Below are 14,175 nucleotides of genomic sequence, written 5' to 3'. Positions count from 1 at the left end.
CGCCGTATTCGATTTCTGCTTTAATGGTTGTCTTGTTAATTAACCCTGGGTGGTGAAATCCGCTCCACTTCCGGAGTTTGCAAAGTTTTCTGCACTTAATGTATATGGCCCTACTGGCGTGTACATAACATTTTGGGAACACATGTCTAACATTCTTCGGACATTTACTAACACAAACTTCCTGGTTAGGGAGGATTGTAATCAAATGATGGATCCCTATAGTGATAGGAAATCACTTGCCAGGTATGTTTCCAACAAAGTGCAAAAAAAAGTAAAACAATATTCACTTAAGGGGACTGGTAGATGCCTGGAGGGTTTATAACCCTGAAACTCTACCGCATACCTTTTACTCTCCTGTGCATCAACCCAAGTCTAGAATAGATGATATTTTCCTTACACCACACTTACTCTCCACACCAGCACATGCCGAATTTGGCTCACTACTAATATCTGACTATGCACCAGTACTTGTTGATATAAAATGTTGTCTAAAACTGATGGATCAAAAAGATGTCACTTCAACAACAACCTCTTGAAAGACAAAACTTTTGTGGAAAAGTTTTAATTATTTTGCAGGGCTATTTTGACTCCACCATTACCCCTGATCTTCCATTTCGTATTATTTGGGCTGCCTTCAAGGTACTGACAAGAGGTTATATCATTGAATATGTTGTAGTCAAAAAGATTAAAGCTCTCAACGCGTCCTCACTTTTATTCTCAGCTATCAAACAACTTGAGCCTGACTATTATACATTAAATAAGGATAACATCCTAATGCATCATATCCAAGCTAATCTGGCTTTAAACCAAAAATTGACTGGAGAGTCTTCTAGTGTGTTATTAAAAACCAACCCTAAATTCTATGGAGGGCTTAACAGAGCAGTAAAGATGCTGGTGAATTATCTCAAGGCCAAATCTCAAAAGTCCAAAATAGTTATCATTATAGATGACAATGGTGTTAAACATTTCAGGGATTTTCAAATCTTAAAATGTTTTACAGATTTTTCCCACACCTTATACACACCAAAACACTCTCTTTTAGACAAAGCTCTAGACTCCTTCTTTGACTCCCTTCCACCACAGTCTCAGAACTTTTCCTCACTCAATTAAGATTTATCCATCTAGGAATTAAAGATAGAACTTACAAAATTACCTAAAGATAAAGCCCCAAGATCGTATGGTTTTACAGCCAAATTCTATTCACTCTTCTCACACATCTTACTTTCTAGTTTGCCTTTTCTGTATCAATACTTTCTCTCCAACAGCAAGGCCCGAGGTACTTCTTTAGAAGCTATGCTTTGCTTGATCATAAAAAAAGAAGAGCCTTTCTCTTGTGCTTATTACAGACCCATATCTTTCATAAATGTGTACTGCAAGATTTTTGCAAAAATACTAGCCCTTTGGCTCAATCAGTTTATCTCCGATTTGATCAGACTTGACCAAAACAGGTTTATATGAGGTAGATATATGGCTGACAATTCCAGAGCTTTCCTAGATATTCTGCACCTTGCACCGAAATGTTCCCATGGCCAATATTACACTTGATGCAGAAAAGGTCAGAGTATACTGGCATTTTATGATGCGTGCGCTTAAATTGTATGGTTTTGAATTGGGTATTTTAACGTATCTTAGTATACTCTACTCCTCCCCTTCAGCCTCACTATTTGTAAATTGTATTCAATCCTCTTACTTCCCCTTTTACGGGCTGCCCAACAGGGATGCCCATTATCACAGTTGCTTTTTATATTGTCTTTGTAAACTTTTCTTCATTCTTTATGTCAGCCAGATTCTTCAGTGGGACAGTTTTTCGAATATCCTTAACCTTCTGTGGAGCAGCACTCACCGCTTAGTTTAAAATCACATAGCCAAAGAATTGAAGAGGATCTTTCAGGGATTCACATTTTGTTTGTGGAACTTGAAGCAATATTGAAATAGATGTTGAAAAGCAGCTTGCCATCTTTTCCGAAGACTTGGGCATTGATAGCAGAGTTGCGTAGGAACCTATGCGGGTCTTTCTATATTTTCAATGTTGTCCAGGTTTGAATAGGGATAAAAGTTCTGACATGAAAAGCGCCAGCAATATGTTTAGACCAGAAACTAGAAGCAAGGACAGGAATTTTGCTGAGACAGCCAAACCCCAACCTGTTGACTATATACATGTTCCTCTGTCTTTCTGTGATACATTGTCTCTTCTAGTTGTAACTCGTTTATGCAAAATCTAGCAGAGAACTGTATAATAACAATTAAACATGAAAACAAGTATTAATAATTACATTATATTGATTTTTCAAATACAAGATTCTTCAATACAAAATGAAAAAGGCCACTAACATTTCGTTCAAGTTGTAGCCGTCGTGCTCTGCTGGCAGCGTCTTCAGGTCTCTCAGCAAAACCCCGAGGAGGATAAGCCCTTGGAAGCTGTATGTTTGCTAAGTGCCTACGTGGAATTTGGTGAAACAAAAACACATTAACAAAGAGTTTTGTATGTACCTGAGAACAAACATTCTAACAATAAAAATACATGCTTTGCATAAATACTGTAAGTAGAAACATTTTGTCAATAAGCAGCACAAACGTTGGAAGCATAAGGACATTGATATAGCCTTTTTGGGGACTTGTTTCACAACTCAATCAAAACAGCAATGTCAAACACAAGTTAGTATAACATTGTGTGCGAAAATACTGACCACACGAACGTGGTTCTGAATATGTGGCATTTCTTCATAAGAGGGCACCAACAGCCTGCACTGCAGGTGGCCTCTATTAGACCACCATTTGGGCCCTGGTGGCATCACACGCGGGTGCTAGCTTCAGTTCTAAGTTTCAAATGCTGAGGCCATCATACTTTACGGTGACTGCTTCAAAGATGATGCAGAAAATGGCACAGAGGAATAAGGAGCTCTCAGATGGCACGCTACTTTAAATAAGGGCAGTATTGTAATCCTGAAATCTATTCAAAGTGTTCGTTGACACAGACAAGTGGTCGCGTCCATTTTGAGGATATTTTTTGGTCTTGTAGCTGTTAGTGATTACTGGGCCTTATATATGGTTGGGATATTGTTTACCGCTGGTGTCTCAGGATCTCAATTGCTAGTGCAATACAACTGATAACAGTGGTGGATCCTACACTAAGGCAGAGGAGCGTTGTCCCACTGATTTTAGAGCAGTAAAAGAGGGAAAAATAAAATGATAAGAACCGAACCTTATTATCATTTTATGTTTTTTGGTTGCTGCTGGGCTGGGTTACGGTGGGGTGGGTGGCTCAGGGAGGAGGAGTGGATGCACACCTCAAGGTGCCTGCCACATGATGCAGGGATTAAAAAGGGGCACCATGGGTGCTCCCTCAGCCCTCCAGCAGGAGGCTACAAGGAGAAAGGGGCCCTGCTAGGGTTCCCCAAACTCACTTTCCGACAGGCTTTCCATGTCGGAAAGCTCAGAATGGAAAGCCTGTCTGAAACCGAGCATCGCAATTCCTACGGTGGAAATGCCACTCGTAGGGATTGCAGGCAGGTCTCTGACTGGCCAACAGGCTCCTTGATTCCATCAGAATCCAGTCGGAATGACAGGCCGGATTCAATTCCGACCATCTAGATTGTAATTAGGCAGTAAGAACTGAACCCGTGATAAGGCTCAGAGAGCCTCTGACCTGTGGTCCGAGGCTTTCCAGACCTCATCATAATAAGGTTCTGAGTGCACATGACTGCTTGGCCAGCCGTTTTGGCCAGCCAAGCAGTCATACACACTTTGCATATTCCCCACCAGGCTGTAATGGACAGCCTGTTAGGGAATATGCACAGGCTCCCTGTCCTGATCTGAGTGCTGAACAACGACACTCGGACCAATCACAATGCTGCATTGCAACATTGTGATTAGCTCAGGGGAGCCTCTGTGGCCCTCTGCCTAATCTGAACCAATGGGGAAATATTTGGTTGCAGCTCAGAAGTCTTCAGCTCCTATCATATTTCTTTTTTTTTAACTAATTGTCTTGTTAACGGTATACACTGTATTTTGTTTGATGCCATATGACTACAGTATACTCTAGCTTCCTGGTGGTCCTGGATAAAAGGCTAGTCAAATCAATGAGTATGGACCTCTGCAATTACGGTCTTCAAAAAAGTAACTTCAAACATACACTCAACAAACTGAAACAGGGGTTCATCCAAGCCCAAAGAACAAAACAAGATTCAAAAGTCTTGGGGCCAGATGTAGAAAGCATTTTTCTGGTTGAAAAAGGCCCCATTCACAGAATTGGGTCATTTGCGGCCAGAAAAATGATTGCTCTAATGTACAGAATGCAAAATACTATACGGTAGCTCGCAATTTGCACAATTAGGTATGTGGAAGGGTAGGCTTTGGGTGCTCCATCACAATACTGAATCAGTATGATATGTATTACTGTTTGTGGCTGAATTCTGGTCACAAAACAATAATACCTTACCACCATTTTAAAAGTGATGGTTACCCATACGCAAATGGAGAGTGCTAGAAAAAAAGAATTACGAGCAGGAAGTGGTCCCAGGGAGTGCATACACTTAAAAAATGAAACAGCAATTTTTTTTTTTTTTTTTTAAACACATTCCGTTTTCCTTTAAGGAAAACGGGCTGCATTTAGAAAAAAATGCAATCACAGATATGGTGGTCTGCTGAACTCAGCAGGCCATCATCCATGTGATGGCTGCAACTCCTAATGGGTCGCAAATTGCGACCTACATCATTAATATTCATGAGGTAGGTGGATGTGCATCCCACTAGGAATGACTAATTAGTAGTTGTAGGTTTTCTTACATAACGAATTGTAATTTCCAAATTGTCATTCAGTAAGAATTGCAATTTGGAAATCAGAATTCCTACTTTTTGTACATCTAGCCGTTGGTGTCCAATTAATGCATCTATCAATGATTCAGTGGTTGGTGGATATGGTGCACAAAGCACAGTTAAATAATGAGAGCAGTTTAGGGCCAGGAAGAACATATATATCAACTGGATCAAGCATTGTTTATGTTGACCTCTCACATGCCAATATAAAATGGGCACATCAAAGATCTTAGGTTTCCAGGTGATATCCAAACCCACACAGCCAATAAGAGCGGGGGTAGGTGTAGAGTAATGCAAGGAATTATTTTTCATGGGAGAAGTTATAGATGACCACATAGTAAAGAGTTTTGGTTCAGGGACCCTGCAGTTCAAACATTCAGACTGTCATGTCACCAGAGGAAAAAGAAAAAATGCAAGCCAACGGTCATTTTGCACAGGTGCATACCAAGTCTCAATTGAGTGCCATTTACAGTGCACTCTGTTTCCCAGTCATGCTATACTACCATACCCATCACACTTCCTGGCATGTCTAGCCAATCTTAACCTCTAATTTATAGAACTTAAGTTGTTTCTATAGCAGCAGGAAATCCGCCGTATTTGGCGTATCCTGCAGGAGGAGTACAGGTAATAAGGCTAGTGTTCTGATCGATGAATCAGCTGTCACCCATTTTCATTCATCTCACTAGGTGGTGGCAGCTACCCCACCCCTGGTGCCCCACGACCGGTGACAGCCTCAGCCACAGAAACAGACCCTGCTCTCTCTGCCTGGGAACAGTGATGTTGTTCCTTCTTCACATTACATGTTTTACTCACACTTGCTTTCCTTAGGAGTATTTGCTTTTTCCAGGATAGTATGGTTCTAAAGTTTTTTCATTCAACATGTTACTCATGTTTAGTGTGTAGTGTGAAAATAGTCCTTCCTGTGTAGCTGTGTGAGTTCTGGTTGTGAGTGGGCTACAATTGAAAGCTGTGGAATTCAGGCAGAACACAGTGCAAATTTCTCACAGAGCTTGTCAGTAGCTCATAAAGGGGTTTGGAATACATGCTCATTCAATACATGACCACCCTGCAGAGCGCACAGAGCAATGGTCAGGAGTCTACATGCAAAAGTGTATGAAGGAGGTACACAGCCGTCAAAATATTGACAGGGCAAAAGATAAATAAAAAGCAGTGCTTACAGATGAGTGAGTGCATTGTATGTGTGTAGGAGGGATTGTTGAAGTGAAGGAGATGTAAAGAAGTACGTACAGGACACAGTCAAAACAGCTGCTTGAAAGAAAGAGATGAGGTGTGAGATATGCATATTGAGTGTTTCAGAAAGATGAAAAAGAGCAGAAGACTGCGGAAGAAATTGGTGTGAAGAGGAGGACGGGAGAGAATGTGATACTCACTAGACCTTGTCCCTGCCACAGACCACAGTAATGCTTAATTCACCGTGTACTTAAAATGATATTATATATATATATATATATATATATATTTTTTTTTTTTTTTGTGAGCAAGACAGTCGAAACGATATTACATCTATCATTGGATTTACCCCCTGAGTGATCGTCTTATTTGACTGTTTGTTTGGGAGATATATTACCTACTGGCGGTCGCCAGTAGGTAGTTATAGTTAGGACCCCTTTTCCATAGGAAAACCTCAACATTCTATTTTGAATAACTTTGGCGCCGGTCGATGAATCCTCGCGAATTTCTCAAAATAGGTGGGGCGCTACGCTCCGCTCCTACCCTGAAAGTCTCGGGGGGATTCGTCAAGCGGGGGCTGAGATAAAAGGGGGGTCCCAAAACGCGTTTTTCCCATGCATTTTTCCATAGGACCTTTAGAACGAGCTACAGCCCGAACGGCTGAACAGAATTACTAGAAATTTTGCAGAGAGGTAGTCCCTAGGTCAAGGAAGTGCCTTTTGTAGGTTTGGTGTAAATCTGTTCAGTAGATTCTGAGAAAATAGCCTTTAAATCAATATATATATCTGAGCCTGCTTACGGTACGCTTACCGTACGCTTACCGTACGCTTACCGTAAGCGTACGGTGGCGTGCGCGAGCGCGATTCTGATTGGCTCTTAGATCTTAGTAAACATTCGAATCGGCCGAAACCAGGAAGCGGCGTCCGCCATTTTGTCTCTCGCATTGAGAGTTATTTCTCAAACTTGATGCCCAAAAACATGTTACGGGGCATTTTTGACAACTCCCTCCCACACAGTCATGTTGAGGGAGTCCCCAAACATCCCCCAAGAGCAAAAACGGTTTTATTTTTTTTTCGGCAATTTTGCCGAGTACGCTTACCGTACGCTTACCGTAAGCGTACGGTAAAAAAAAAAAAAAAAAAAAAACACTATCCACACTTACCCCACCCCCTGTGCTTTTGGTGGCCGGAGGCCACCAAATGTACAGGGCTTATTAATAGGTAAAAAAAACTAAATTTTGGCAACATGAAATTATAAAATCGAAATAAAAAAAACACTATCCACATTGACCCCACCCCCTGTGCTTTTGGTGGCCGAAGGCCACCAAATGTACAGGGCTTATTAAAGTTGATAAAAACCGTGCACGGAACGAACTGCGTTAAGTGGGCGCGCACGCCTCGAATGGCGTAAAGTAACTTAGCATTTAAAAAACCGTACAAATTCACTGAAAAAACCATAGGTTTCACACACGTTATAGTTAGGAATTAGCATTTAAAAAACCTTGCAAATTCACTGAAAAAACCATAGGTTTCACACATGTTATAGTTAGCGGAAATTTTACGGATAAAAAACCAGTGAAATTGCCCCGTTATAGTTAGTGCTGGCAACTATAACTCACGCGACCGCAATCTTCTGCTGATGACATATGTGTCTTTATGAAAAAAAAATATTTGTAATATATGTATAGCTAAAAATGTATGGAAGAAGACATGGGCAAATAAGTGTCTAAATACAGTATTAGCATCAGCAGAGGATTGCGGTCGCGTGAGTTATAGTTGCCAGCACTAACTATAACGGGGCAATTTCACTGGTTTTTTATCAGTAAAATTTCCGCTAACTATAACATGTGTGAAACCTATGGTTTTTTCAGTGAATATATTACCTACTGGCGGTCGCCAGTAGGTAGTTATAGTTAGGACCACGTTTCCATAGGAAATCCGCAACATTCTATTTTGAATAACTTTGGCACCGGTCGACGAATCCTCGCGAATTTTTCAAAATAGGTGGGGCGCTACGCTCCGCTCCTACCCTGAAAGTCTCGGGGGGATTCGTCAAGCGGGGGCTGAGATAAAAGGGGGGTCCCAAAACGCGTTTTTCCCATGCATTTTTCCATAGGACCTTTAGACAGGGCTACAGCCCGAACGGCTGAACAGAATTACTAGAAATTTGGCAGAGAGGTAGTCCTCAGGTCAAGGAAGTGCCTTTTGTAGGTTTGGTGTAAATCTGTTCAGTAGATTCTGAGAAAATAGCCTTTAAATCAATATATATATCTGAGCCAGCTTACGGTGCGCTTACGGTACGCTTACCGTACGCGTACGGTGGCGTGCGCGAGCGCGATTATGATTGGCTCTTAGATCTTAGTAAACATTCGAATCGGCCGAAACCAGGAAGCGGCGGCCGCCATTTTCTCTCTCGCACTGAGAGAGATGATTAACAAACAAAGCACAAAAACATTTAAAGGGGCTGTTTTGACAGCTCCCACACACATAGTCATGTAAAGGGAGTCCCCAAAGATCCCCCAAGGCCAAAAACGGAATTTTTATTTTTTCGCTAATTTCGCCGATTACGCTTACCGTACGCGTACGGTAAAAAAATATTTAAAAAAATAAAATATCCACACTAACCCCACCCCGTGTGCAATTGGTGACCGAAGGTCACCAATTGTGCATGGCTTATAACTACTGCGAAAAATTAAAATATTACCTTTAAAAACGAAGTGCATCATATGTCCTCCATGTGCGCACGGTGCGCGAAGCGCATCGTGCGTACATGGCCCATCTAGCGTAACGTGGGCACGCCGTGCGCGTAGCGCACCGCGTGCCCACCGTGCGTGCACGGCACTAACTGCGTAAAGTGGACGCGCGGTGCGCGAAGCGCACCGTGCGCGCACGGAACAAACTGCGTTAAGTGGGCGCGCACGCCACGAATGGCGTAAAGTAACTTAGCATTTAAAAAAACGTACAAATTCACTGAAAAAACCATAGGTTTCACACACGTTATAGTTAGGAATTAGCATTTAAAAAACCTTGCAAATTCACTGAAAAAACCATAGGTTTCACACATGTTATAGTTAGCGGAAATTTTACTGATAAAAAACCAATGAAATTCCCCCGTTATAGTTAGTGCAGGCAACTATAACTCACGCGACCGCAATCTTCTGCTGATGACATATGTGTCTTTATGAAAAGAAAATATTTGTAATATATGTATAGCTAAAAATGTATGGAAGAAGACATGGGTAAATAAGTGTCTAAATACAGTATTAGCATCAGCAGAAGATTGCGGTCGCGTGAGTTATAGTTGCCTGCACTAACTATAACGGGGGAATTTCATTGGTTTTTTATCAGTAAAATTTCCGCTAACTATAACATGTGTGAAACCTATGGTTTTTTCAGTGAATATATATATATATAGAGAGAGATAGCTATATAGATAGATATATCCATATATCACCTACTAGCGGTCGCCAGTAGGTAGCTATAGTTAGAACCTAGTCTCCATAGGAAGAGCATTTTTTCATTTGCCAATAACTCTGATGTTTTTTGATGAATCCTCTGAATATTTTCAAAACTAATAAACCAGTCACTTCAGCTGCTGTCTTAAAAGTTTCGGGGTGATCGATCAGGTGGGCGCCGAGAAAAAACAAGGGTCCCAAAACACTTTTTCTCCATGTTAATTTCCATAGGAAATTTTAGACACGCTACAACCCGAACTGCTGAATGGAATTACACCAAATTTGGCAGAAAGGCAGTTCTTGGTGCAGAAAGCACACTTTTTGTTAAATCCATTCAGTAGTTGCTGGGAAATTTAAAGATTTCTCAGATATTCAACTGTGGCCATGGTGGATCCACAATCCCTCACTTTCTCGTGCCCGAGATCTGATTGGCTGCCAACACTTTAAACCAGGAAGTGTTGGCAGACATTTTGTAACTTGATTGAACCGAGTGGATCCGCAAATCGGGCTGTAACATTTTTAAAAAAAGAAGCGCGTGCTCCTGCGTTTCGTTTAATTTAGGCCCCCGGGTGGGTCAGGTGCATTTGCAGAGTGATGGGGAAAGGGGGTGTAGCCTCTGACCACCTCTGAGAAATCAAGCTGTGCGAGTCTTACTGGAGGTAACAGGAGGGCTAGTTGGCCCTCTGGGACCATCAACAGCCAAGGGCACCTTATGCCCCAACTAGTACTGCACCAGGAGTCACGTTTGCAGAGTTGCAGAGAAAAGGGGCATGGCCCCCTACCAGGTCTTAGTAATCCTGCTGTGTGGGAATTACTGGAGGTAACAGGAGGGGTAGTTGTCCCCCCAAGGAGATCCTTGGTCCACCACTCTGCAAACGTGACTACTAGTAAAAAAAACATAACAACTCACTAAAAAAAAAAAGATTACAGGGACATTATAGCTAGAATTAGGATTCAGAAAACCTTGGAAATTAACAGAAATATCCAAAGGTTACAGGGCCATTATAGTTAGGAAATGGAATAAAAAAACATAGAAATTCAATGAAAAAAACAAAGTTTGCAGGGATGTTATAGTTAGGGTCAAATTACACTCGTACAAAACCAGAGAAATTCAGCAGTTAACTATACTTTACGCCCCACAATGCACTGCTTATTACTTCACATATTATATCACTCATGACATGGTCAGTGACATCACTAATGATGTCACTGATGACATCTAAAATGACATCACTGATGGCATCATCCACAGAACCACTCACACATCTACTCACAACCCATTCAACCTCTTGTATGCCCATTTACATACCCACACAGCCACTAACATTCACAGACCTATACCAGTACTCACACACCCACTCAGTCCTCCATAGAGCCACTCACACATCCACTCACTCATGTGTACACCCACTTACATAACAATTTACTCACCCATACAGCTACTCATACAACCCGTTACTCACCCATGCAGGCAGACATAGAACGACACACTCACCCATGTCTACTTGCACATCCACTTATTTACCTACAAAGTCAACCACCCACCCACTCACTCACTCAACCAATCAGCCTCTCAACAAAGCCGCTCACTTACCCATAGAATCCCACATACACTCACTCACACAACCACTTAGATACCATTCACATATCCATACAAGCACTCACACCATCCTATACTCAACCATTCACACAGACACTCGCTGTCCAATACAGTCACTCACACATGACGTTACATAATGAAACACCTATTCAAACAGCCACTTACTCACCCAGTCACTTACTCATACAGACATTCAGATACCTACTCACTCACCCATACAGTCACTATGCACCCCCTTACCCACTGATAGAACTATTTACACCATCTCTCACCCACCCATACATCCACTGACACACCCACTCGCTCACCAATACAGCCACTTACACAGCATCTTACTCATTCACACAGCTGCATACCCAACTGCTTATACACCCATGCAGCCACTCACACCAATAAGCACAAGGATACATACAGTCACTCAGCCACTCACATGATATATATTAAAAGTAATGAGTCTGATTAGTAGTACACCTAGTATACTACTTTAGGTTGTTTAGTAGCCTAGTAGATATGTTTAGCCATCATAAAGCCTTACAAAATACTTACACTCACTGGATGGTGTCATCGGTGATGGCATCAGTGAAGTCATTTGAGATGTCATTAGTGATTTCACTGACTATGTCATGAGTGATGTAATGTGGGAGGTCATAAGCAGTGCATTGCGGGGGCGTAAGTTATAGTTAGCTTAGCCAACTATAACTTCTGAATTTATCTGGTTTTGTGCTAGGAAATCTGACCCTAACTATAAAGTCCCTATAACCTTTGTTTTTTTCAGTAAATATATATACACACACATATATATATATATATATACACATATTGCAGCGGTTTGAATCAACGACTGCCTCCCGTGCAAAGTTCCAATCACGCTGAAAGACTAAAAAGAGATCCGCAATTGGAAAAGTGGCATTTTAGTGGATAAGAATACTTGATCATCTACGATAAGTACACAAAGGAGAGATAATTCCACGAAAAATAAAAAGTGAACAAAGAAACATTATAAACTAACGTACAACGAGTGCGAGCAAAAGATTTACCTTTTAAACCCCCATTGACCCCGCAATAAAATCGGAAAAATGGCAGAAAGGAGCAGGAGCCGAGCTCAGAAAGCCAATGAATTATTAGATGACAATATGGCAACAAGTGACCATTCCAGTCTCAGGAGTACGCATACAGAAGGGAGAAGAAAAACAATTCAAAATATCAGGGAGCTACAGCAAGCCAAAATAGTTGAAGTTAATAAATGGTGGGAAAGGACAACTTTAGAGAAATATATGGAATTCAAAAGAGTCCCAAGGGGCCTGCGAATTGTAATCATGCCCACATTAAATGACTTAGATTTGGACTTGATAAAACAGTGTCAAATGGATACCAATGAATGCTCTCTGAAATTGATGAAAACTTTAATCATACATGCAGAACGGAAATTAGAGGCCACTCTTCAAAAAATTAAAGAACTGGAAGGAGAACTGGATAATTTCCCAGACAATGATGAGAAGAAGGAACTGATAGATACAGTGGAAAAAAAGATCAATACACATGAGATTGATGTGGAGAAAAGGAAGGCCAATAAATTTAATCGCGATCGTATTGACTATGCAAACGGCCGCATATACACCTTTGCGAGGAAGTATGACTCCCTAAGAAATAGAGCTGCAATGGACAGGTGCACAGACTATGACACCACGGCTGCATGTGATAGCTCTGATTTAAGTTCCGCAGAAGAAGAAGCAAACATACCCAAACTGGATTTTTGTGGGGAAATGAGGCTTGCACAAATGGAGACGCGACAGCGAGGACGGGGAAAAGGAACAACGTGGGGAAGGGGACAAAACAAACCCCAACCCGAAGAAGTAAGAGAAGGAGCAAGACCCAAAAGAGGACAAGAAAAGAAAAAACAAAAATAACAAAGAAGACTCTTCAAAAGGACCTAGTACTTAATATCTCCAGCATGATTCTGAATCCTGACCAAAGAAGCCTACTGAATAGAGGACTAACCTTCTGTCTAAATTACAACATCGACATTCCAAACCTCCGCATCAATTTATACAAGTTTTGCCGCAAAGCAAAGCTTAAGAAATATTATGAAGAAAAAACTCCCTAGTGCATGAAATCCAAATCAAGCACCCACTGAAATATCCCCACTAAATAAAATTGATCTGACAACATTGAGGGCCCTGAGGACATTAGGGACCAATCCCATAGATACAGATCGAACATCGATTCCAGGAACAGAGGATGACATACAAATATTGCAGAGGGAAGGCATAATCACATGCAAAGGTGGAGAAAGCGGATTAAAAGCCCAATTGAAATTCTGTCCACAACTCCCTCCAGGGAATAAGGTGGATCTCTTTCATGAAATAGTAGTGGAAGAAATCAATCAACTATCAATGAAAAAGAAAAATAATAAAAAATCATGTAACCTAACGCCAAAAGAACAAAAAGCTTTAAAAGATTTGAGGGAAAATCAGAAAATCATTATAAAGTCCGCCGATAAAGGCGGAAATATTGTTGTGCAAGATCTGGAACAATACATTGCAGAAGCAAACAGACACCTGGGAAACCAAGATCATGACCTAAAACTGGAGAAAAGCCCAATGGAGTCATGGACCAAAGAATATCTCATGCAGTTACAAATATGGAAGGAAAGGGGATTGATTGACTTTGAAGAATACAGGTACCTTAAAGTTGACCATCCAGTAACAGCAACCATCTATTTTTTGCCAAAGGTGCATAAGTCACTCAACAACCCGCCGGGGAGACCGATAGTGAGTTCCATAGGCTCCCTTCTTGAGAAAACTTCCCATTACATAGATGTCTTTTTAATGGAATATGTCACATCACTTCCCTCATACCTTAAAGATACAACGGCCTTCTTGAAAAAGACACAAAATATCAACTGTAATGAATATCAAACCATGGTCACCATAGATGTGACATCTCTATACACATCAATTCTTCACAGAGATGGCTTAACAGCAGTCAGACAGTTCTTGAAAACAAGATCTTTAAGTTTTCTAGAGCACTCAGAAATGATCATGGAGATGTTAAATTACTGTCTGACACACAATGTCTTCCTTTTCAATGGAGAGATATTTCTCCAAAAACAAGG

General features: G+C 41.2%; 1 protein-coding gene across 1 annotated transcript in view; it reads right to left on the bottom strand.

Annotated features, from left to right (window-relative positions):
- LOC146861795 (uncharacterized) overlaps positions 1-14,175 on the bottom strand; it is a 1,106,394-nt gene that overhangs the window by 306,373 nt on the left and 785,846 nt on the right. The window contains exon 8 of the mRNA XM_085643037.1: positions 2,332-2,437. Coding sequence (XP_085499163.1) covers positions 2,332-2,437 — 106 coding nt within the window. The remainder of the gene's footprint in view (positions 1-2,331; positions 2,438-14,175) is intronic.

This window comes from Triturus cristatus, chromosome 2_2, assembly GCF_964204655.1.
Source record: "Triturus cristatus chromosome 2_2, aTriCri1.1, whole genome shotgun sequence".
Lineage (NCBI taxonomy): Eukaryota > Metazoa > Chordata > Amphibia > Caudata > Salamandridae > Triturus > Triturus cristatus.
The sequence above is the reverse complement of the archived record's forward strand: the minus strand, read 5'-3'. Positions and strand labels throughout refer to the sequence as shown.